The sequence below is a fragment of the Lissotriton vulgaris genome, chromosome 7, assembly GCF_964263255.1.
Source record: "Lissotriton vulgaris chromosome 7, aLisVul1.2, whole genome shotgun sequence".
NCBI lineage: Eukaryota > Metazoa > Chordata > Amphibia > Caudata > Salamandridae > Lissotriton > Lissotriton vulgaris.
The window spans coordinates 1,488,832,597-1,488,854,949 of record NC_141695.1 but is presented as its reverse complement, the minus strand read 5'-3'; the positions used below and the strand labels follow the sequence as shown (position 1 = coordinate 1,488,854,949).

Sequence of the window (22,353 nt, the reverse complement as noted above, 5' to 3'; positions counted from 1 at the left end):
GCCTCATGGGAACAGTCCAGCCCGAACTGCCAAGCCATGTCTTCCCTGGACCGGGAACAAGCTTCCGAGGACCGGTTTCTGGCATTCCAGCCGTCTTCAGCCCGGCTTGCTTGAATCCAGTGGCAAAGTGAGCAAGGGACTCACGTCTGAGCATACCCTGCCACACTTATGGCGACCAAAAGCGGTACAAAAGGGGGTGGTGATGGACGGAGTATCTGAATCAATCAAACACTCACACCCAGTCAAAAGATCTGGGTTTAATCCATTACCGTTCTTTAGCCCACTCTGCCACCCCAGTTCAGACATGGCTATATGCAAATCAGTCTGACCCTGTGCCTCATGGGAACAGTCCAGCCCGAACTGCCAAGCATTGTCTTCCCTGGAACGGAAACAAGCTTCAGAGGACCGGTTTCTGGCATTCCAGCCGTCTTCAGCCGGGCTTGCTTGAATTCAGTGGCAAAGTGAGCAAGGGACTCACGTCTGAGCATACCCTGCCACAATGATGGTGGCCAAAAGTGGTACAAAAGGGGGTGGTGATGGACGGAGCATCTGAATCAATCAAACACTCACACCCAGTCAAAAGATCTGGGTTTAATCCATCACCGTTCTTTAGCCCACTCTGCCACCCCAGTTCTGACTTCGCTGTATGCAAATCAGTCTGACCCTGTGCCTCATGGGAACAGTCCAGCCTGATCTGCGAAGCCATGTCTTCCCTGGACTGGAAAAAAGCTTCCGAGGACCGGTTTCTGGCGTTCCAGCCGCAGGCAGCCCGGCTTCCTTGAATCCAGTGGCAAAGTGAGCAAGGGACTCACGTCTGAGCATACCCTGCCACACTTATGGCGGCCAAAAGCGGTACAAAAGGGGGTGGTGATGGACGGAGCACCTGAATCAATTTAAAACTCACACCCAGTCAAAAGATCTGGGTTTAATCCATCACCGTTCTTTAGCCCACTCTGCCACCCCAGTTCAGACATGGCTATATGCAAATCAGTCTGACCCTGTGCCTCATGGGAACAGTCCAGCCCGAACTGCCAAGCCATGTCTTCCCTGGACTGGAAACAAGCTTCCGAGGACCGGTTTCTGGCATTCCAGCCATCTTCAGCCCGGCTTGCTTGTATCCAGTGGCAAAGTGAGCAAGGGACTCACGTCTGAGCATACCCTTCCACACTTATGGCGACCAAAAGCGGTACAAAAGGGGGTGGTGATGGACGAAGCATCTGAATCAATCAAACACTCACACCCAGTCAAAAGATCTGGGTTTAATCCATCACCGTTCTTTAGCCCACTCTGCCACCCCAGTACTGACATGGCTATATGCAAATCAGTCTGACCCTGTGCCTCATGGGAACAGTACAGCCCGAACTGCCAAGCCATGTCTTCCCTGGACCGGAAACAAGCTTCCGAGGACCGGTTTCTGGCATTCTAGCCATCTTCAGCCCGGCTTGCTTGAATCCAGTGGCAAAGTGAGCAAGGGACTCACGTCTGAGCATACCCTGCCACACTTATGACGGCCAAAAGCGGTACAAAAGGGGGTGGTGATGAACGGAGCATCTGAATCAATCAAACACTCACACCCAGTCAAAAGATCTTAGTTTAATCCATCACCGTTCTTTAGCCCACTCTGCCACCCCAGTTCAGACATGGCTATATGCAAATCAGTCTGACCCTGTGCCTCATGGGAACAGTCCAGCCTGATCTGCAAAGCCATGTCTTCCCTGGACTGGAAACAAGCTTCCGAGGACCAGTTTCTGGCGTTCCAGCCGTCGGCAGCCCGGCTTGCTTGAATCCAGTGGCAAAGTGAGCAAGGGACTCACGTCTGAGCATACCCTGCCACACTTATGGCGGCCAAAAGCGGTACAAAAGGGGGTGGTGATGGACGAAGCATCTGAATCAATTCAACACTCACACCCAGTCAAAAGATCTGGGTTTAATCCATCACCGTTCTTTAGACCACTCTGCCACCCCAGTTCAGACATGGCTATATGCAAATCAGTCTGACCCTGTGCCTCATGGGAACAGTCCAGCCCGAACTGCCAAGCCGTGTCTTCCCTGGACTGGAAACAAGCTTCCGAGGACCGGTTTCTGGCATTCCAGCCATCTTCAGCCCAGCTTGCTTGTATCCAGTGGCAAAGTGAGCAAGGGACTCACGTGTGAGCATACCCTTCCACACTTATGGCGGCCAAAGGCGGTCCAAAAGGGGGTGGTGATGGACGAAGCATCTGAATCAATCAAACACTCACACCCAGTCAAAAGATCTGGGTTTAATCCATCACCGTTCTTTAGCCCACTCTGCCACCCCAGTACAGGCATGGCTATATGCAAATCAGTCTGACCCTATGCCTCATGGGAACAGTCCAGCCCGAACTGCCAAGCCATGTCTTCCCTGGACCGGGAACAAGCTTCCGAGGACCGGTTTCTGGCATTCCAGCCGTCTTCAGCCCGGCTTGCTTGAATCCAGTGGCAAAGTGAGCAAGGGACTCACGTCTGAGCATACCCTGCCACACTTATGGCGACCAAAAGCGGTACAAAAGGGGGTGGTGATGGACGGAGTATCTGAATCAATCAAACACTCACACCCAGTCAAAAGATCTGGGTTTAATCCATTACCGTTCTTTAGCCCACTCTGCCACCCCAGTTCAGACATGGCTATATGCAAATCAGTCTGACCCTGTGCCTCATGGGAACAGTCCAGCCTGAACTGCCAAGCGTTGTCTTCCCTGGAACGGAAACAAGCTTCAGAGGACCGGTTTCTGGCATTCCAGCCGTCTTCAGCCGGGCTTGCTTGAATCCAGTGGCAAAGTGAGCAAGGGACTCACGTCTGAGCATACCCTGCCACAATTATGGTGGCCAAAAGTGGTACAAAAGGGGGTGGTGATGGACGGAGCATCTGAATCAATCAAACACTCACACCCAGTCAAAAGATCTGGGTTTAATCCACCACCGTTCTTTAGCCCACTCTGCCACCTCAGTTCTGACATCGCTGTATGCAAATCAGTCTGACCCTGTGCCTCATGGGAACAGTCCAGCCTGATCTGCGAAGCCATGTCTTCCCTGGACTGGAAACAAGCTTCCGTGGACCGGTTTCTGGCGTTCCAGCCGCAGGCAGCCCGGCTTCCTTGAATCCAGTGGCAAAGTGAGCAAGGGACTCACGTCTGAGCATACCCTGCCACACTTATGGCGGCCAAAAGCGGTACAAAAGGGGGTGGTGATGGACGAAGCATCTGAATCAATTTAACACTCACACCCAGTCAAAAGATCTGGGTTTAATCCATCACCGTTCTTTAGCCCACTCTGCCACCCCAGTTCAGACATGGCTATATGCAAATCAGTCTGACCCTGTGCCTCATGGGAACAGTCCAGCCCGAACTGCCAAGCCATGTCTTCCCATGACTGGAAACAAGCTTCCGAGGACCGGTTTCTGGCATTCCAGCCATCTTCAGCCCGGCTTGCTTGTATCCAGTGGCAAAGTGAGCAAGGGACTCACGTCTGAGCATACCCTTCCACACTTATGGCGGCCAAAAGCGGTACAAAAGGGGGTGGTGATGGACGAAGCATCTGAATCAATCAAACACTCACACCCAGTCAAAAGATCTGGGTTTAATCCATCACCGTTCTTTAGCCCACTCTGCCAACCCAGTACAGACATGGCTATATGCAAATCAGTCTGACCCTGTGCCTCATGGGAACAGTCCAGCCCGAACTGCCAAGCCATGTCTTCCCTGGACCGGGAACAAGCTTCCGAGGACCGGTTTCTGGCATTCCAGCCGTCTTCAGCCCGGCTTGATTGAATCCAGTGGCAAAGTGAGCAAGGGACTCACGTTTGAGCATACCCTGCCACACTTATGGCGACCAAAAGTGGTACAAAAGGGGGTGGTGATGGACGGAGTATCTGAATCAATCAAACACTCACACCCAGTCAAAAGATCTGGGTTTAATCCATCACCATTCTTTAGCCCACTCTGCCACCCCAGTTCAGACATGGCTATATGCAAATCAGTCTGACCCTGTGCCTCATGGGAACAGTCCAGCCCGAACTGCCAAGCCATGTCTTCCCTGGACCAGAAACAAGCTTCCGAGGACTGGTTTCTGGCATTCCAGCCGTCTTCAGCCCTGCTTGCTTGAATCCAGTGGCAAAGTGAGCAAGCGACTCACGTCTGAGCATACCCTGCCACACTTATGGCGGCCAAAAGCGGTACAAAAGGGGGTGGTGATGGACGGAGCCATGTCTGAACTGGGGTGGCAGAGTGGGCTAAAGAACGGTGATGGATTAAACCCAGATCTTTTGACTGGGTGTGAGTGTTTGATTGATTCAGATGCTCAACATCGACTAAATTTGGCCAGCGAACACTATTGTTCTGCCACGTTTGCCTTTTTAAACACTAAGTGGTCTAAGAAATATATAGGTTTCCAGCATAATCAGTTATTATGTTGGTGTTTCTCCTTTCTTTATTTCTTACTAGAGCGGGGCCTCATTGTCCTGAGCGAGCGCCAGGCGAGGTGAGGCCATCTCCTAGCAAAATTGCGGGTGAGTGATTAATTAACTAATCAATTCATAGTAATAGAGCAATGTCTCCGTGGTCCTTTATGTCTCATCTTTCACAAACATTCTTTGTTAGTATTTACAACACGTGTACCTGTTTGTTTGTATACACTGTTTTTGTGTTTCTGGAGCAGTTGGTTTCAATATACCATGACTTCATCTCCTACCTATTTACCCACACAAGGCTGGTAGGTTATTGTCACTGGCATTAATTTATTTAGTGTGTTTTGGTATCGCGCACAGCTACCCCAACGGGGTGTCCCGGCGCTCCTGTGTAACTACATGCAGACCTTGGATGGTTATTTGAGGCAGAAGTCAATCAGCAGAACAGGTGAGTTTTAAGTGCTCGCCGGAAAGGTTGTTCATCTTTGATCAGCTGGATGGCATTAGGGAGTTTATTCCAGAGGGCCGCTGTCAACACTGGGAAAGTTTTCCCACCTGAGCGGGTTTTCCTGAATCTGGGAACAGAAAGGAGGTTTTTAGACGAGGAACGTAGAGTCCTGAAGTTATTATAAGGGATCAGACAAGAAGACAGATATGCGGAGCCTTTACCTAGCATGGCCCGATGAGCTAGTACCAAAGCTTTAAATTCGGCCCTCTTATGCAGTGGTAACCAGTGAAGTTCAGGGCGGTGGGGGGCAATGTGCTCACGTAGGGGGAGACTGGTAACCAATCGCACAGCCGCATTCTGTACTGTCTGAAGGCGATGACTGAGCCCTGCAGACAGGCCAGAATAAAGGCCATTGGCGTAGTCCAGGTGCGAAGTAATTAACACCTGGACTACAATCTTCCTGGTATTACTAGGCAGAAAATGAATGAACTTTTTTATCATTCTGATCTTGGCTAGACAGGCAGTGGAGACTATATGCACTTGATGATGAAAAGTAAGGTTGGAATCCCATCTCACTCCAAGATTCTTCACAGAGTCTTTTGGGAGAGGGGAGGCACTTACGTCGGTAGGCCACCAAATATTGGGTTCCAATGGAGAAGGCTGGTGGAAAAAGAGAACCTCCGTTTTCCCAGCATTCAATCTTAGGAAACTATTGTCCATCCAGTGGGCAATTGTACGGAGGCAGTTTATTAATAGGTCAAATGTTGAGGGGGAAATGTTATTGAATGAAAACATAAGCTGGATATCATCAGCATAGGAGGTGACCTTTATACCAGTTTGGGCGATGATATCGAAAAGTGGGGAAAAATAAACATTAAATAAGAGGGGGCTCAGCGAGGAGCCCTGAGGGACTCCCCACCGAAGCGGGCGACTTTCTGAAATAAATGGGGGAGTGAACACTGCCTGGGTCTGGCTGGACAAAAAGGATGAAATCCATCCTAAGGCCGTGCCCTGAATACCTTTCGAATGCAGGCGGTCAAGGAGGAGGGGGTGGGAGATGGTGTCGAATGCTGCCGACAAGTCCAGCAGCACCAACACCGCTCTTGATCCCTCATCCAGCCTCCATCTTACTGCGTCTGACATCTCGATAAGAGCCGACTCAGTGCTGTATCCTGGTCTAAAGCCATGCTGAGAATCATGAAAAGCACCTGATGTTTCGAGAAAGCTAGCTAGTTGTTGTTGAGCAAGTCTTTCTAGTACTTTAGCAGGGGCAGGCAATAGAGAAATGGGCCTGTAGTTAGCAGGATCACAAGGATCGTCACTGGCCTTCTTAATTATCGGAACCAGACGTGCTCGTTTCCAAGTGTCAGGAAAAAGTCCCAGCTGTAATGAGTCATTCCATATTCTATTCAGGAAGGGGTTAAGGATGGGAACTAAAGATGTGTAATGTTTAGCTGGCCATGGGTCCAGCGGAGAGCCAGATTTAATTTTAAGAAGTTCTGCAAGAGATTGTTCCAGGGAAATCTCTGCAAAGTCAACAAACAGGGACTCAGGACCAGGGAGAGAGACAGGGGTAGGACTTTTATATACAGAAGTGTTGGTAGGGAAAGAATCATAGATGGTGGCTATTTTATTCTCGAAAAAGACAGAGAGATTATCACAGAGAGTCTGTGATACCACTGGGGGTCGTTTCAATGCCAGGGGATCCGTGAAGGATCTGACTGTCTCAAATATTTCCCTTGATGAACCTTGGGAGCGATTAATTTTTTCTTCTAAAAATATTCTTTTATGTTCGATGATCTTCTTCCTATAGTTTTTCAAGGCGGCTTTATAAAGAATTTTACGATCTGGTGAGAAGGTGATTCTCCAACGTCTCTCAAGACGTTTACATTCCGATTTAAGCTTGCGAAGATCATTCGAATACCATGGGGCCGAGGGAGCAGAGCGATAGGTTTTTATGGGCCTGATTGGGGCGATCTGATCGATTGCCAAAGTAATGTGGTCATTAAAATTTGTTAGTCGTGTGTCGAGATCAAGGCTCATATCAAAGTGGTCAACAGGTAAGAGATGAGGAGCTAGGCTATCAGGGGAAATCTTACTCAAGTTTCTGCCCTGTTGTTTGGCATGGTATGTACCCTTATATTTAGACATTCAGATATATTTTTTCTACCACAGTTGCAGTAGTGTCGTATTAGGTCCTGAAGAAAGCCTTCTTAGGCTGAAACATGTCGACCGATTGATTCACCTATGACTGGCAATATATGCTTACATCCATTCACACTCTGCTTTTAATTTTGGCACCATGGTGACCGTCTGAATAAAGGTTTATTAGGCACCATGCTAGTCAATTTTTTCTCACCACATTCTCTATAGCACATATGCTTTGTACACTGCAACTTTTTTCACTTCCCACAGCCCTCTATACACTGCTACCCAGATTTCCATCACTGGTGTACCATACACTAGCTGTTGTACTCACATTCCTCTCAAGGTGAGACACCTAGTGGATACCAGGCTGGTGTTTCTAAATCCCAGATGATGAAGTTCCGCCAATGGGTGGGCTGAAGGATTTATTCTTGCTTTGCTCTCTCACCCTTACAGTCTATACTTTTATCTTTTGAATACACGTTAGACATTTGAGGCCACTACAGACCTTAGCACCCCTTGTATGTGATTTTATAAAATGCACAAAACCCGGTGCTGAACTCCACTTTTTTCTAAAAACGTATATTCCTTGTCAGGGTTCATCCGATTTAGGCAGGGCCCCCCCCCCCTTTTTCACAGACCCATGAGGCACAGGGTCAGACTGATTTGCATATGGCTATGTCTGAACTGGGGTGGTGTGGAGTGCAAAAAAACGATAGATTTAGGCCCAGATCTCTGTACTGGGGTGAATGTATGACATTGTTCTGCATTCTGTCCATCAACTGTGGTTTTTGCATTTGTCACTCAGTGTGGGATGGGTATGCTCAGATGTGAGTCCCATGCTCTCCACACCATTGGATTCAAGCAAGCTGGGCTGAAGACGGCTGGAATGCCAGACACCGGTCCTCGGAAGCTTTTTTCCGGTCCAGGGAAGGCATGGCTTGGCAGTTTGGGCTGGACTGTTGCCATGAGGCACAGGGTCAGACTGATTTGCATATGGCCATGTCTGAACTTGGGTGGTGTGGATTGCAAAAAAACAATGGATTTAGGCCCAGATCTCTGTACTGGGGTGAATGTATGACATTGTTCTGCATTCTGTCCATCAACTGTGGTTTTTGCATTTGTCACCCCGAGTGGGATGGGTATGCTCAGACATGAGTCCCATGCTCTCCACACCACTGGATTCAAGCAAGCCGGGCTGAAGACGGCTGGAATGCCAGATACCGGTCCTCAGAAGCTTGTTTCCGGTCCAGGGAAGGCATGGCTTGGCAGTTCGGGTTGGACTGTTCCCATGAGGCAAAGGGTCAGACTGATTTGCATATGGCCATGTCTGAACTGGGGTCGTGTGGGGTGCAAAAAAAACGATGGATTTAGGCCCAGATCTCTGTACTGGGGTGAATGTATGACATTGTTCTGAATTCTGTCCATCAACTGTGGTTTTTACATTTGTCACCCCGAGTGGGATGGGTATGCTCAGACTTGAGTCCCATGCTCTCCACACCACTGGATTCAAGCAAGCCGGGCTGAAGACGGCTGGAATGCTAGAAACCTGTCCTCGGAAGCTTGTTTCCGGTCCAGGGAAGGCATGGCTTGGCAGTTCGGGCTGGACTGTTCCCATGAGGCAAAGGGTCAGACTGATTTGCATATGGCCATGTCTGAACTGGGGTGGTGTGGAGTGCAAAAAAACGATGGATTTAGGCCCAGTTCTCTGTACTGGGGTGAATGTATGACATTGTTCTGCATTCTGTCCATCAACTGTGGTTTTTTGCATTTGTCACCCCGAGGGGGATGGGTATGCTCAGACTTGAGTCCAATGCTCGCCACACCACTGGATTCAAGCAAGTTGGGCTGAAGACGGCTGGAATGCCAGAAACCGGTCCTCGGAAGCTTGTTTCCAGTCCAGGGAAGGCATGGCTTGGCGGTTCGGGCTGGACTGTTGCCATGAGGCACAGGGTCAGACTGATTTGCATATGGCCATGTCTGAATTGGGGTGGTGTGGAGTGCAAAAAAACGATGGATTTAGGCCCAGTTCTCTGTACTGGGGTGAATGTATGACATTGTTCTGCATTCTCTCCATCAACTGTGGTCTTTGCATTTGTCAACCCGAGTGGGATGGGTATGCTCAGACGTGAGTCCCATGCTCTCCACACCACTGGATTCAAGCAAGCCGGGCTGAAGACGGCTGGAATGCCAGAAACCGGTCCTCGGAAGCTTGTTTCCGGTCCAGGGAAGGCATGGCTTGGCAGTTCGGGCTGGACTGTTCCCATGAGGCACAGGGTCAGACTGATTTGCATATGCCATGTCTGAACTGGGGTGGTGTGGAGGGCAAAAAAACGTTGGATTTAGGCCCAGATCTCTGTACTGGGTTGAATGTATGACATTGTTCTGCATTCTGTCCATCAACTGTGGTTTTTGCATTTGACCACAAAACATGTCCATTAGGGGCATTTTACCCTTTCTTTAGCTACTGAGGGCCATTACTCCCCTCTAAGCAGCACAACCTTCGGGTTTTTTTACTGATTGCAGAGGTATTTTTCCTTAATAAACTGTATAGCTACCCTCCAGTGAGTTTTTAGATATCACTTTAGGACTCCACTGCCACTCACCTCCACACACCGATACTGCTTTATCCTGAAAAGATCTCTGACAAGGTGACCCTTTGGGGGACCTGTGGGGCAATTGCAGCACCTGCCCAATGAGGAGCACCGCCCAATGGTTAAGCATGACATCCTTCCGGGTGTGTGAGGGCATCGCAATCAGGACACACTGTCCCCAACAACCAAAGTATTAGAACAACCCTAGTCTCTCTCCATGTCCTTCTCTCATGAACAGTGACTCCAGTGGGATCTATTCGTTATTTTCAGGAGCACGAGTCACTGGACCTTGATCTAGCTCCTAGTCCTCCTCCCCCATTATTTTGTGGTAAAAAAAACACAAGATCCACATGTCTTCCCTTTCTCACTAAAACTTTTATTTCCTGACACATTTCTTGCACCATTTCGATATCCATCTCCTATTTCCATTATCTCATGCCATGCCAATCCCAAACTGGCTGCTTCAATCATTCTAAAAAATGAGTGATGCATTTGTCCTGATCGAAACCCATTTGTGCAAGTGCTAATCATATCACTGCCAACAAATGTTATGCTTTAATCCTGGACCCATCCTCATGACAACATATCTCTTCACCCTTCTTCCCTGGCCAGTCAATAAATCTCTCCCACTTCTTCACCAAACAGACCTTTGCCTCTTCAGTCCTACTCGACTAGATACATGTCCCTCTCCCCGCTTGATCAGTTTTTGATACTTGCAACCATATTCTCAACTTCTCTCCTTCCCAACCCACCTCACTGTTTCATATCAGTGGTCTACTTTAGAACCATTATGGATGTAGCCAAAAAGCAACACCCAATTGAAACCACGATAAGAAGCCCTTAAACAAATGCTGGCATTTTAATTATTGTACTTTCTCAGATCCCGTTTTATTTCCATTAATTGTGATGTCTTTTTTAATGCTCTATTGTAATGCAATGGTTTTAATTAATGTATGCAATTAAATAAATAAATACCAAATACCAATTGCCAAAATGTGTCTTCTTTCACACAATACATTGAAATGCCATTGAACGCCTCTAAAAATAAATTCCAAGCTCACAAATCAGCTTTCATTGCCATGGTGAACCTCCCTTCATGATGTGGCAATGAAGTATCGGACACAGCACAACCTAGCCTCCTGCAGAACCTTTTCCCTGCTCCCATCATGTTACAGGCAAAGTTCAATTAGCCCAACTGCTTTTAAACTATTCTCAACACCACCTTTCTCATACCTCTTACTCTTGCAAGCTAAGCCTTTATCTCCTGCACGTTTTTTGTCAGGTAATCTTGCTACCATGTGTTCCATATCCAGTTTAATCCCAATAAAGGTCAGTGAAGGGTTTTGTCCTTCAATCTTTTCAAGGGCTAGAGGCACTTCTAGGTCACTAAACAAAGCACTGTAGTGCTCAGTACCATTCTCCTGTCGATCTCTTTCTTACAAAGAGAAAAAGGGCAAGATAGTGGCATACCAATCTATGATAAGTTCCCTATGTTAAAGTCCATTGAGGAAATGTGCTAAAAGTCTCAAATAGTGAGAAAGAAATCACACAGCGAATTCACAGAGCTTTATCGACATAGATAGTGAAAAGCTAACTTATATTACTCTGTGCTAGCTCATCTCCAGGTCCCCCACAACTGACCAACCTTGTGGCATCATCTACTGATTCACATGTCACTGTGGCATCTTCCTCCGCAATGGTATCACTAGCTCCTATGTGCCTATTCTATAGATCATCTTCTTGGATTGATACTCATTGGCCACTCCTACTACTCCCATCTATCCCCCCTTCACTCCTACCTCCCCTTTGTCCTTCTCTGCCTAAACACCCGATGTAGGTGCTCTTTTGTCCCTGGGAACGTACACATTTGTTGGTTGCTCCTTGATATCCTCAATACATCGTGTTGGTGCCCAGGAGCACTACCTTTCCCAGTATATCCTTGGCTGTGATGCCATCATTCTTCACTGCCAACATGCGCTTCATGATATGCGCCCCCTGGTGGTGTGCTAATGTCGCCACAGTGCCACCCACTCTTTGATCACCACCCACTATGCCTTGCTGCAACACAGTCCCTCCTGCTTCTCCTCTCTGTTCAGCATGTGTGGTCGTTTTCACAGCCAATCCTATATTGGTCTGACTACTGCCTACAGACGGCCCTTAGGCAGATGTTGTGACACATTTGATATTCTCTCCTAGCATACTAGACAAGCTTTTAAACCATTTTTGGGTACTTCATCTTCAGTGCCTACCAGTAAATGTCTGCACTCCTATGCCTGGCCCCCTTGATCTCCTCCTGCCCTGTGGTGATGAGCATGCAGCCACAGCTGCTTCCACACCGCTTGCGGTTTCTCTACTGGGTCCTACCAATTTTTTCAATTCAAAAGTGCTTTATTCGAGTATTACTCATAAAAGCAAAACAAACAAACATATAATAAAAACCAATTAAATTTACATACTCAGTCAGACAAGCACATTACACAATTTTAACAATTAAAAGCTATTACACAATTTAGGGAATTAAAAACGATGACACATCATATATACAGGTGCAAAAATCATTACTGTCAAAAAAAGAAACACCAGAAACACCAGAGGGGTGATATTCATAATAGCAATATAAAAATCCTCAAGAAATCATTCTATTAAAAGTTCAACGTTCAAGCCAATGACACATTACATAAACATAAACAGAGAATAAACATTAGTTTAGCAGTCTCTGGCTATTTACTAAGCAGTTACAGAGAATAGACAACTGTCTAGCAGTCTCTGATCAACTTGATGGCGAGTGATTAACTTACCAACAGTCTCTGCCTTAAAACCCACGCCCACCCCAGGTACTTTGCAATTGCAATATTGATCCATTCTTCAGTAGTGGATTTTACTATACGCAGTGCCACCATACTACTTTTTGTACCTAAATTCCTACACATAGGAGCCAACCAGGCTCGCCTTGAGGCAAAATATACTGGGCAACAAAACAGGAAGTGACCTAGGGTTTCTTTTCCTACCCCCCAGGCTGGACATAGTGCTACCCCCCCTGGTTTCCATTTGGCTGTTAAATTACGAAGGGGGAGCGAGCCTACCCTCAATTGGAATAGCAATTTCCTGTCCAAGGGGTTCGTTATGTAATCCCAATACTTTTCATAAATGGGGTACATTTTAACTTCTAGGTAGCTAGTGGCCATGGTCCCGCTGTTAGTATTGAGCATGCTCCTATTGGCAACGTATTCCCAGAAAATGTCTTTTAAAACAGACTTAGAGGGAAATAAAGCCCCAGCAGGATCAGTCCATAAAGCATGTAGTCCTAAGTTAAACAGTGCAATCTTTAGTGTTTTAAACCATCTGATTTTGTTATAATGGTCAGCTTTAATAACATCAGTGAACCCTTCCGCGTAATGCGAGAGCTCTGGCGTAGTCCAAAGTCTACGCCAGAATAATATCGGACGTAGTTTAGCCTTTTCCGTAATTTCTCTTCTGCCTAACTCGTAACGCAGGGGCAATAATGGACTGCTCTGTGGGGTACCTGTCAATGACCTCAGAAATTTATTTTCAGATAGTTGGAGTTCATGGAGGTTTTCGTACCCCCATAGCTCTGCACCATACAAAGCAGACCCAATTGCTTTTGCCTCATATATTATCAGGGGTGGTTTAATAGGTTTTGTCAGTGACTTCCTATGCTCCTTGATTATAGTGCCGGCTAGCTGCTTGTGCCTTAATGTAGCAATATTAAGGTGTTGCTGCCACTTATTGTCATTGGAGATCAGGATCCCCAGATAAGTGAAGGATTTTACAACTTCAAGAATGCGGCCACTCATGGTAATTTTTGATTTAAAATTTCTATGTGGGTTAAAAGCCATGAGTTTTGTCTTGGACGCATTCACCTCAAGTCCGTGATCAACACAGAACTCGTCAAATATTGCCAATGCTTTTTGTAAACCACTAGGGGTTTTTGATAAAATTAAGGTGTCATCGGCGAACATTAAAATGGGGACTTTCTCACCAGCGAGAGAAGGGGCGTCCACAGCCCGAGATTGCATGCGGGAAACAATACCATTATTAAAAAGGGTAAACAAAGTAGGGGCCATTGAACATCCCTGCCGAACCCCGCGCTCAACAGGAAATTCGGCAGTGTCATTCCCATATCCTCCCCATCGTATTTTGGCATAGTTGCCCTCATGCAGTCGCATAATTAAAATCAACAGATCCCCAGGGACCCCTAGTGTCTCAAGCACTTCCCACAGTTTCGCCCTAGGTACCAGGTCGAAGGCAGCCCGCAAGTCAACGAATGCTGCATACAGGCTGCCTCCGCCTAGCACCACGGTCTTCCACTGTATCAGTTGGAACCGGAAGACTTGATCCACAGTACTGGTTGCCCTGCGAAATCCAGCCTGGAAGGGGGATAATATGTTGTATTCATCAGCCCAATCGAGCAACCTATTAACAATTACTCGCCCCACTATTTTCTGGATGGTGTCTATTAAACTAATGGGGCGATAATTACCGGGCTGTGCTCGATCTCCTTTCTTGTATATAGGGATGATTACAGCACCCCGCCAGGTTACTGGAATATCTGCCCCTCTGGTAATCAAATTTATCAACAAATGAATATATTTGCACCATCTATCAGTGTCATTCAAAAAAACATCTGCCGGAACCCCGTCAATACCAGGGGCCCGCCCACTTCGAACAGTTTTAAGGGCAGTGACTATTTCATTCTTGGTGAAGATGTCATCCTCAGTTGGTAAAAAGTGCAGGCACCTTCTATCCACTGCCTGATCTCTTGAGGCATACTGTTCGCTAAAAAACTTAACCCAAGCATCCTGGGGGACATTATTAGTGCTTGCCTCTTCTAACCTGTCATGTCCCCATTTGACTATATGCCAAAATAACCTGGAGTCCTTACGATCACTTGCATTTTTTAAATTGTTCCAGTGTGCCTCATCCCAATCTTTTTTCGCTTTTGCTATGCACTGTTTATATTGCTTCCTGGCAGATCTAATAGCCTCTAGATTTTTGTTTTTGATAGCATCGCCCAAGGAGGTTCTTGCCAGCCTACATTCATGATTGTACCATCGTGCTGGTCTGTGGGCACAGATCTTCTTTTTATTTGCCGGTTTCAGAAAATGGCCCTTGATTTCATTAAAGAGAACATCATGGACCTTGGTGACAGTATTTTTGCTAGGAAAGAGCCCAGCTTCACCCTCAAGGGCCATGATAGCCTTGTCAGTTGCCATACTTATTTTTTCCAGAACCAGCTGATCTGTTTTAACACTAGTCCACCTCAGCCTGCGTAAGTCATTTGTAGGTACAATCAGCGGGGGTAAGGGATCAACAGAAGCACTAGGGGCAATAACATCAGACAGCCACCATTTATGGAGAACACAAAGAGGATTGTGGTCACTCTCGAGCCTTTCCATAACCTCCATATCAATAATAGATGACCATAGGGACATACTGCATATAACATAGTCAATACGACTCTTAGATCTTCCATTATTAAAAGTCATGGCTGATACTCTGTCTGACTTAGTACGACCATTCAAAGCCCTTAACCCATGTACAAGGCACATAGCATTCAAACCTAAGATATCCTCGGTCCAGCGAGTTATTGGGGTTAGGTCAAGTGCAGGGATTTCCCAGATCTTGTCTTCCTCCGCACCTAAAAAAGCCTCACCAGTATCAAGGGGTTCAAAAGTACAGTTTAGGTCTCCTGCCAATATGATGTTGTTCCCAGAAGAGTGGATATCTAGGTAATTATACAGGGACGATAGGACCACTGATTTACCAGCATTTCCTCCTCTAGCGCATAAATTATAAATGTCAATGGAGGTGGATGAGTCCCTCATAAGTCTAATGAGCTGGATATCTTTGTGATTGAGCTCTAGATTTTTTACTAAGATCTTCAGGGACTGACGGACCCATATAGTGAGTCCTCCCATCGGTCTCCCTTTGGGACCTTTAATGGCCGGTACATAATAATTCAGATACCCCAAAGCAAAAACAGGATCACAGGCCCATGTTTCTTGAAAAATGCAAACGTCATACTTGCTGACAAATACAAACCATTCTCAACAGTCCATTTTGGAACAGAGCCCCGCAACATTCCAAGATAGAAAGTTCCCGGAGGCATACTCCGCACATATTTCAGAACTGTGATCAAGCCCGTTCAAATTTACGTCAACATTAACATTGTCATTTACAATTGAATAAGCTAATCCTACTGGAACATCTGGATTACATGACTCATTTGGTGAACCCATAGCTCGATTATGCCCCCCTATTGTGCAAGTGGCTAAAGATATTTGCAGCTGAGGCATACAATTAGTTATTTGTCAATCACAAGCATCTAGATTGGAAAGAGCAGAAAATCTGTTTTCCAATCCTAGACCCCACTCAACGGAACCAAAATTCTTACTACCCCTTTTGGTTACGACGTTCCATTTTGTTCTTAAGGTGCTTGGATTGGGGCCTCTGCCTTTCCGGGGGTAAAAGAAGTCAAGAGTCAATGGAACAATAGAAGTAGATCGTCTCTGTGGTGGAAAAATGTTAGGCAATATGTTTGGTAGTACCTCAGGGTCAGAGAGATTGAGTAGAACGCAATCACCCTTGAACTTTTTTTCCCTGTTCCCAATCCACTCCACTCTTCTTGCATTTACCAGTTCTTCAGCCAATTGCTGTTTCCCCCACAGAGATATGGCCGTGGGGGATATGGCCATTCCCACCCAGGTCTGCCCCAAAATGTCTGGCCTAATAAGGTCATCTCTTCCCATTGCACATAACCTGCACAGAACTTCCCCCGAAATTTCACTGGATTCCTGTGTCATCCCCCCACCCTACTGTCCTCACTAATTTACACTGCTCATTTTACAAACATTCCTACCTGCCTAGCCAAAACTGTCCCTGCCTTACTACTTGTCAAATGGAGACAGCAAGAGGATGAACCCCCTGCCCCATGCCTTAAGTGCCCATCACTCCACCCCGTCCCCTAATATCTCCTGTCCCTAAGCAGTGTGATCTGTGACTTCCAGAAAGCCACAAATGTGGGAGACCAGCTAGTGCTCTGCGCCCAGGTACCCTCATTGTGAAAACATTTTTCATGTACAAGGCCCCTAGGAAATTATGTGTACTCACCTGCCATGGGCGAAATTCCAGCATGTTGGGACATTTTTCATTTCTGAGGCTGCAGGATAACATTGTGTCCAGAGCATGGGCCAGCACATGCACTGCAGTGTACGCATAATAGGAGTAGCGGAAATTATCCACATTGTACACTGAAGTTGGAAGTGCCTCCAGTTTTTCTGATCCTGTACAAATATTGGCCCCTTTACTTCCATTTTCCTCATCTGTCATATTTGGATGGCTATTGTTTGGCAACCATTGGCATTCAAAGACGTGTTCCCAGAAGGCCTTGATATAAATGTCATTGGTTGAAAGTGAGGGGTGAAGTTTATACAGAAATTTCTGGAATGCACGAGACTCTCGCTTGTGGGGAGAAATTCCAAGGCTACCGTTGAGCAACTTCCATAAACTTTCTTTGTAAAATACAAAGGTACCTACAAGACTGGGGCTGGCGAGCCACACTTTGCCCATAACACCTTGTTCTGCAAGTGTATCGAAGATGCTGTTCACCTCAGTCGGGTATGTATACAGAATAACTCCAGTCACTGTGGATTTCTTGAGTAGATCAACTATTGAGGATATTTTACTCTTGCTGTCATTGTCACTCACAGTTACTAAGAATGCCACACAGACTCTGTTGTTTGCTAGTTCTGTCCTGAGCTTCTGGCTGCCATGTATGCCATAGTCACTGTCCGATGCCAGGATTCCAACCCATGTCCAGCCAAACTGTATGACTAACTGTGCTAAAACATAGGGAACACTGTCAGAGCTTGGGTTGGTTCGCACAAAAGAAGGAAACTGGCGTTTATCACTTAGAAGTGGTAGTCCAGAGCCATAACTGATCTGAAAAAAAACATAAACAATAATGTGAGCAGCATTTATCCTCCCAAATACACTTGAAATAGAAAGTGATAAAACAATTTTAGGTGTTGACTATCTCGTTATTATGCAAACATAAGGAGATAATGGGCGGAGTGCTGAAGCTTTTCAGACACTCACCCCCAGTCACTATTAGATCTGGGTAGAATCCATCATCATTATTTAGCTCACTTAGCTACCCCAGTTTGGACCCATCTATATGGAAGTCAGTCTTGACTCTGTTCCTCATGGGAACAGTCAAGCCTGAACTGCCAAGCCAGGTCTTCCCTGGAACAAAAACAAGCATCCTGGGACCAGTTTCGGCGTAACAGCCCTTATCACCCAAGCTAGCCTGAATCCAGTGAGCAAGGGACAAACGTCTGGTAATACCCTGCCAATTTAGGGCGAAGAAAGCAAACACAAGGAGATAATGGATGGAGTGCTGAAACTTTTTAGATATCCACCTCCAGTCACTATTATATCTGGGTCGAATCCATCATCAGTCTTTAGCTAAGTACCCCACGCCAGTTCAGACCCAGCCAAATACAAATCAGTCTTAATCCTAATGAGAGGAGTTACCCCGAAACCGGTCCCAGGATGCTGGTTTCAGGTCCAGGAAAGACCTGGCTTGGCAGTTCGGGCTGGACTGTTCCCATGAGGAACAGGGGCAAGACTGATTTGCATATGGCTTGGTCTGAACTGGGGTGGCAAAGTGAGCTAAAGAACAATGATGGATTCAACCCAGATATAATGGTGACTGGGCTTTGTTCGCCCTAAGTTGGCAGGGTATGCCCAGACATGGGTCCCTTGTTCACTTGGCAACTGGATTCAAGCTAGCCTGATGGTCTGAGGAAAAGTGGGCCCCAAATGGGTTTTAAATGGTCGTACTTAAACTACCATTAGTAAATGTGCGTTAACCAATCTTATCCATCCCTAAATTCTCTCCATATCAATTCTTGCAACAGTTTGTTTTATTTCCTGTTCTGGAAGAGTGTTTTGGCAGAGGATGTCTCCAGTGATCTCAGCAGCAAAAATTCAACATAGCGGAAACCTTCTTCAGCAGAAAAACTTCTGCTTAGTCCCCCTCCCACCCCAATTGGATTTCACGCCTGTCCCTTTCAACTACAAACCTATCTAGCATCATCAGAGATTACACCCAACAAGATTTCACCAAAAATTGTTTAGAGAGTTGGAAATGGACTCCATAATTAAAGACACTAAACAAATCAGTTGTATTACCTGCCATCATAGTAAAGGAATATAGGTACTTCACATTTAGCTCAGAAATATTGCTAGGAATCAAACAATTGCTAAGGAAAAATAATGTCAGGACTAATTTGGTGAAACAAAAAAATGAATTTATTACACAAAATGAGCTACGGCTCTCAAAATTATAAGTAAGCTAAATGGCAGTCAATGAACTTAAAAATCTCCACTGTTGTGGCTGTGGTACCAAGCTTGCCTCCAAATACACAGCAAATGGGAACCTCCTCAGGAAGGGGCATCTAGTGGGCAGACCAGGTACCTCTAAGATCTTTCTTGGGGGGTGGGTTTGGGAGGGGTGTCCTTGGGATTGAGATGGATGTCCTGGTGTTTAGGAAGGATGCTTTTGGGTATGGGAGGGGGGAGGGGTGCTCTTTGATTTGGGGGAAGTGGTTTTTGGAGAGGTGCCCCTGTGTTAGGCAGGGGTGGATTGGGAAATGGAAGGGGTGGATTTGCATTTGTTAGGGGTGGCTCAAGATGTGGAAGTGGTGGATTGGGGTGTGCAAGGGGTAGATTGGCATTTCCTAGGGGAGGGTTGGGGTTGGTCAGCGGTAAGGGCAAGACCAAAAAGGATATCCTCAATGGAAAGATGGGTAGGGTGTTTGGGTGGGATTTGGGTTTGGGAGGTAGAGGGAGTGGCAGTGTCTGATGTGCATGTGCCTGTTGAGGGTGCAGGTTTCTGTGTGTCTGGTGTATGTGGTGCACATTTTGGTGTATCTTGCATCATAGGTATGAGTGGGTGAGATAGGTATGCTGAGGAGGTGCTGTGTGTGTGTTGTATGTGGGTGTGCTGTTGATTTTTGTGTCTGTGGAGTTATTGGTTGTAGGCATGGTGCATGTAGGTGTGGGTGGTGTTGGCTATGGAGTCTGTGGAGGAGCTCGGTGTTGGTGTGGTACATGTGGGTATGGATGGGTGCGCTGTGTAGGTACTGGGTGTGATGTAGCTACAGTGTCTGCAAGCGCTGGGAATGGGTGTGGGTAATATAGGTTTGGTGCGTTCAAATAATAGGTTCAATTCTTTATGTTTCACGAACGTGGCTGTTTTCACTTCTGCTGAAATCCGAGCACCAATCACGGATGTGTGGGCTGTCTCATCTAATGCGCACCTCGTTTTAGATGAGACAGCCCACACATCCGTGATTGGTGCTCGGATTTCGGCAGAAGTGAAAACCGCCACGTTTGTGAAACATAAAGAATTGAACTAATTATTTGAACGCATCACCGTGAGGAAGGATGTCATCTGGGTTTGTCCCCTCGGGTTGACGCTCTCTTTGGCATCCGGAGCCTTTGGGCCATCTACACGTCGTAGCCACGCTACTCACTGTGGCCATATAGGTGCCTGCCCTCATTCCCCACCACCCCGTCCTCACTTGTCCTGATGAAGACCCCGCAGTAATGCAAGAATCAGCCTACAACACTGGGGTCAAAACGTCGACATACTATCTACTTTTGCCTAGCCACCAACAACAGATAATTTTTGGCTGTGTTTAATGTGCTGGTATAGGAATATGAATGTATATAGGAATACTTGAATGGCAATGCAAATATGCCCCTGTGGTATCATTTTCAAAATGTATAAATGACCACTTATGATTTCTTTTGCAACTTGTCTATACCCGCACTACCCTCACTACTCTAACTCTCACCTGTCCTCCTTTCCCATGCTCCTCCTTCTTTGGACAATAAGAATAAGTGTACTATTTGGAGGAATGTACATGTAACTGATCTGCAACTGAGGATGTGAATTAAAAACATCACTCTAAAAATATAGTGTTTAAGATTGTGATTTTTCTTGAGATTTTCTTTTTTTCTGTGCGCAAGAATTTGTTCCAACTGGGACCCTTTTATATGTAACATTGACTACCCAGGTCCCAGTGCCGTTGGGTCAACCCTTCATATATAACAATGCCTCAAAATAGAGCATCCTTCCAAAATCCACAAAACCTCCAGTAACCAAAACCCCTAGGCTGGGACTGTAGGCTTAAGAAACTAGCAGTAGTCCTGCTATCCATAAAACTTTGCAGAGCTGAATCCGCCTTTGCCCCAAAGAGCCTAGAGCCATTAAAGAGAAGATCAGGCAGAGTGGCTTAAATGTATGGAGAAAATCCAGATCCTCTTAATCAGGCGTGCCTCCTGGTCGCCACCAGAGCCCATCACAATGTTGACTGAGTTTACTGCATCTAGACCCAACTGGATCACCTGATGGACCGCTGCTTGTGTATCAGTCCACACCTCCATAAAGTAACCTTGAACATCCTCAGGCAGCTTAGTAGCCACCTCCTTGGCTGTGTCCATCAAGGCATTGATATACTGTCCTAACAGACATGTGGCGTTAGTAGATTTCAATGCCATGCTTGCCGATGAGAACACCTTCTTAGCAGACTGTTCCAGCTTTTTGGAATCCCTATCCCCCGGGGTGGAGGGGAAGGAACCTGCTGACTGTTTGGAAGAACATGAATGCTGAACCACCAAGCTTTCCGGTAACAGATGAGAAGATAAAGTTGGATCTCAAGGTGCAGCTTTATAACTTCTTGCTACTGCTCTGGAAACTGCAGAGGCAGACATTGGCTTCTGCCACACCTCCAAAATCGGCTCCATCCGAGCTTCATTGAACGGAAGCAATGGCTCTACCGGTGGAAAAGGAGAGTGCAAAACCTCAGTCAGAATGTTAGACCTGACCTCTGCAGTGGGCAACTGCAGATCCAAAAAGGTCAGCAGCCTTCCTTATAACTGTGTGATATGGAGACACGTCTTGAGAAAACAGAGCCTATTGAGAAGAGAGCTCCCACTCTGGAGAAGTGCCCCATCCACTGGCCTCCTGAAGATCTTCAAAGTCATCCAAAGACTCAAGAATGTCTCCCTCCCCAGCCTGCTCCTGCTGCTCCTGGAAGTCCTCCTCTTCCAGAAGCCTCTGTGTCTCCCTCTTGGATCGCATCTTTGGAATCGGTGGTGCCAGGCATGGCACAGCTGACATTGAAGCTGCTGTCGAAAGTGATACTTCAGTAGCTGCCAGCGGTGCTGTACGAAGTCTGGAAGGCACCATCCCAGAGCCCGACAGCGCTGGAGAAACCTGCAGGATCGACATTGAGAACCTCGGCATCAGGAGAGGCCATGGGGGAGTCATCAGGATGAAACGTATGAGTGGTGCTTGGACATAATGCTGGGGAATGCACAGATTAAAGGAAAGTGGTCCCACAGGGCCAGCCGGCACGCCAGATGGGTCAGCACTTTGGAAAACATGCTAAATATCGCCTTAAGAGAATGCAAAGGATCCACACCTAGAACCGGAAAAGGTAGGTTTGGATCCAAAGCCGCCTAGTCTGCTTCTGCCTAGGGCCGTGAGGCGGGTTCTGGCTGTGGCGTGGTGACACCGGAGCCGGAATAGGAGAAGCCAGAGATGTGGGCCTCCCCGGGCTCCAGCGAATCCCTTGGCACCGGTGAATGCACCCGAGTCACCTGTGGAGGATGAGAGGGAGAAGGCGAGATGTAATCTTTTCTATGAC

At 46.8% G+C, this 22,353-nt stretch overlaps 1 protein-coding gene across 1 annotated transcript in view; it reads right to left on the bottom strand.

The window, feature by feature from the left end:
- LOC147705851 (extracellular calcium-sensing receptor-like) overlaps window positions 1-22,353 on the bottom strand; it is a 210,446-nt gene that overhangs the window by 102,616 nt on the left and 85,477 nt on the right. The window contains exon 3 of the mRNA XM_086928989.1: window positions 16,742-17,572. Coding sequence (XP_086785115.1) covers window positions 16,742-17,572 — 831 coding nt within the window. The remainder of the gene's footprint in view (window positions 1-16,741; window positions 17,573-22,353) is intronic.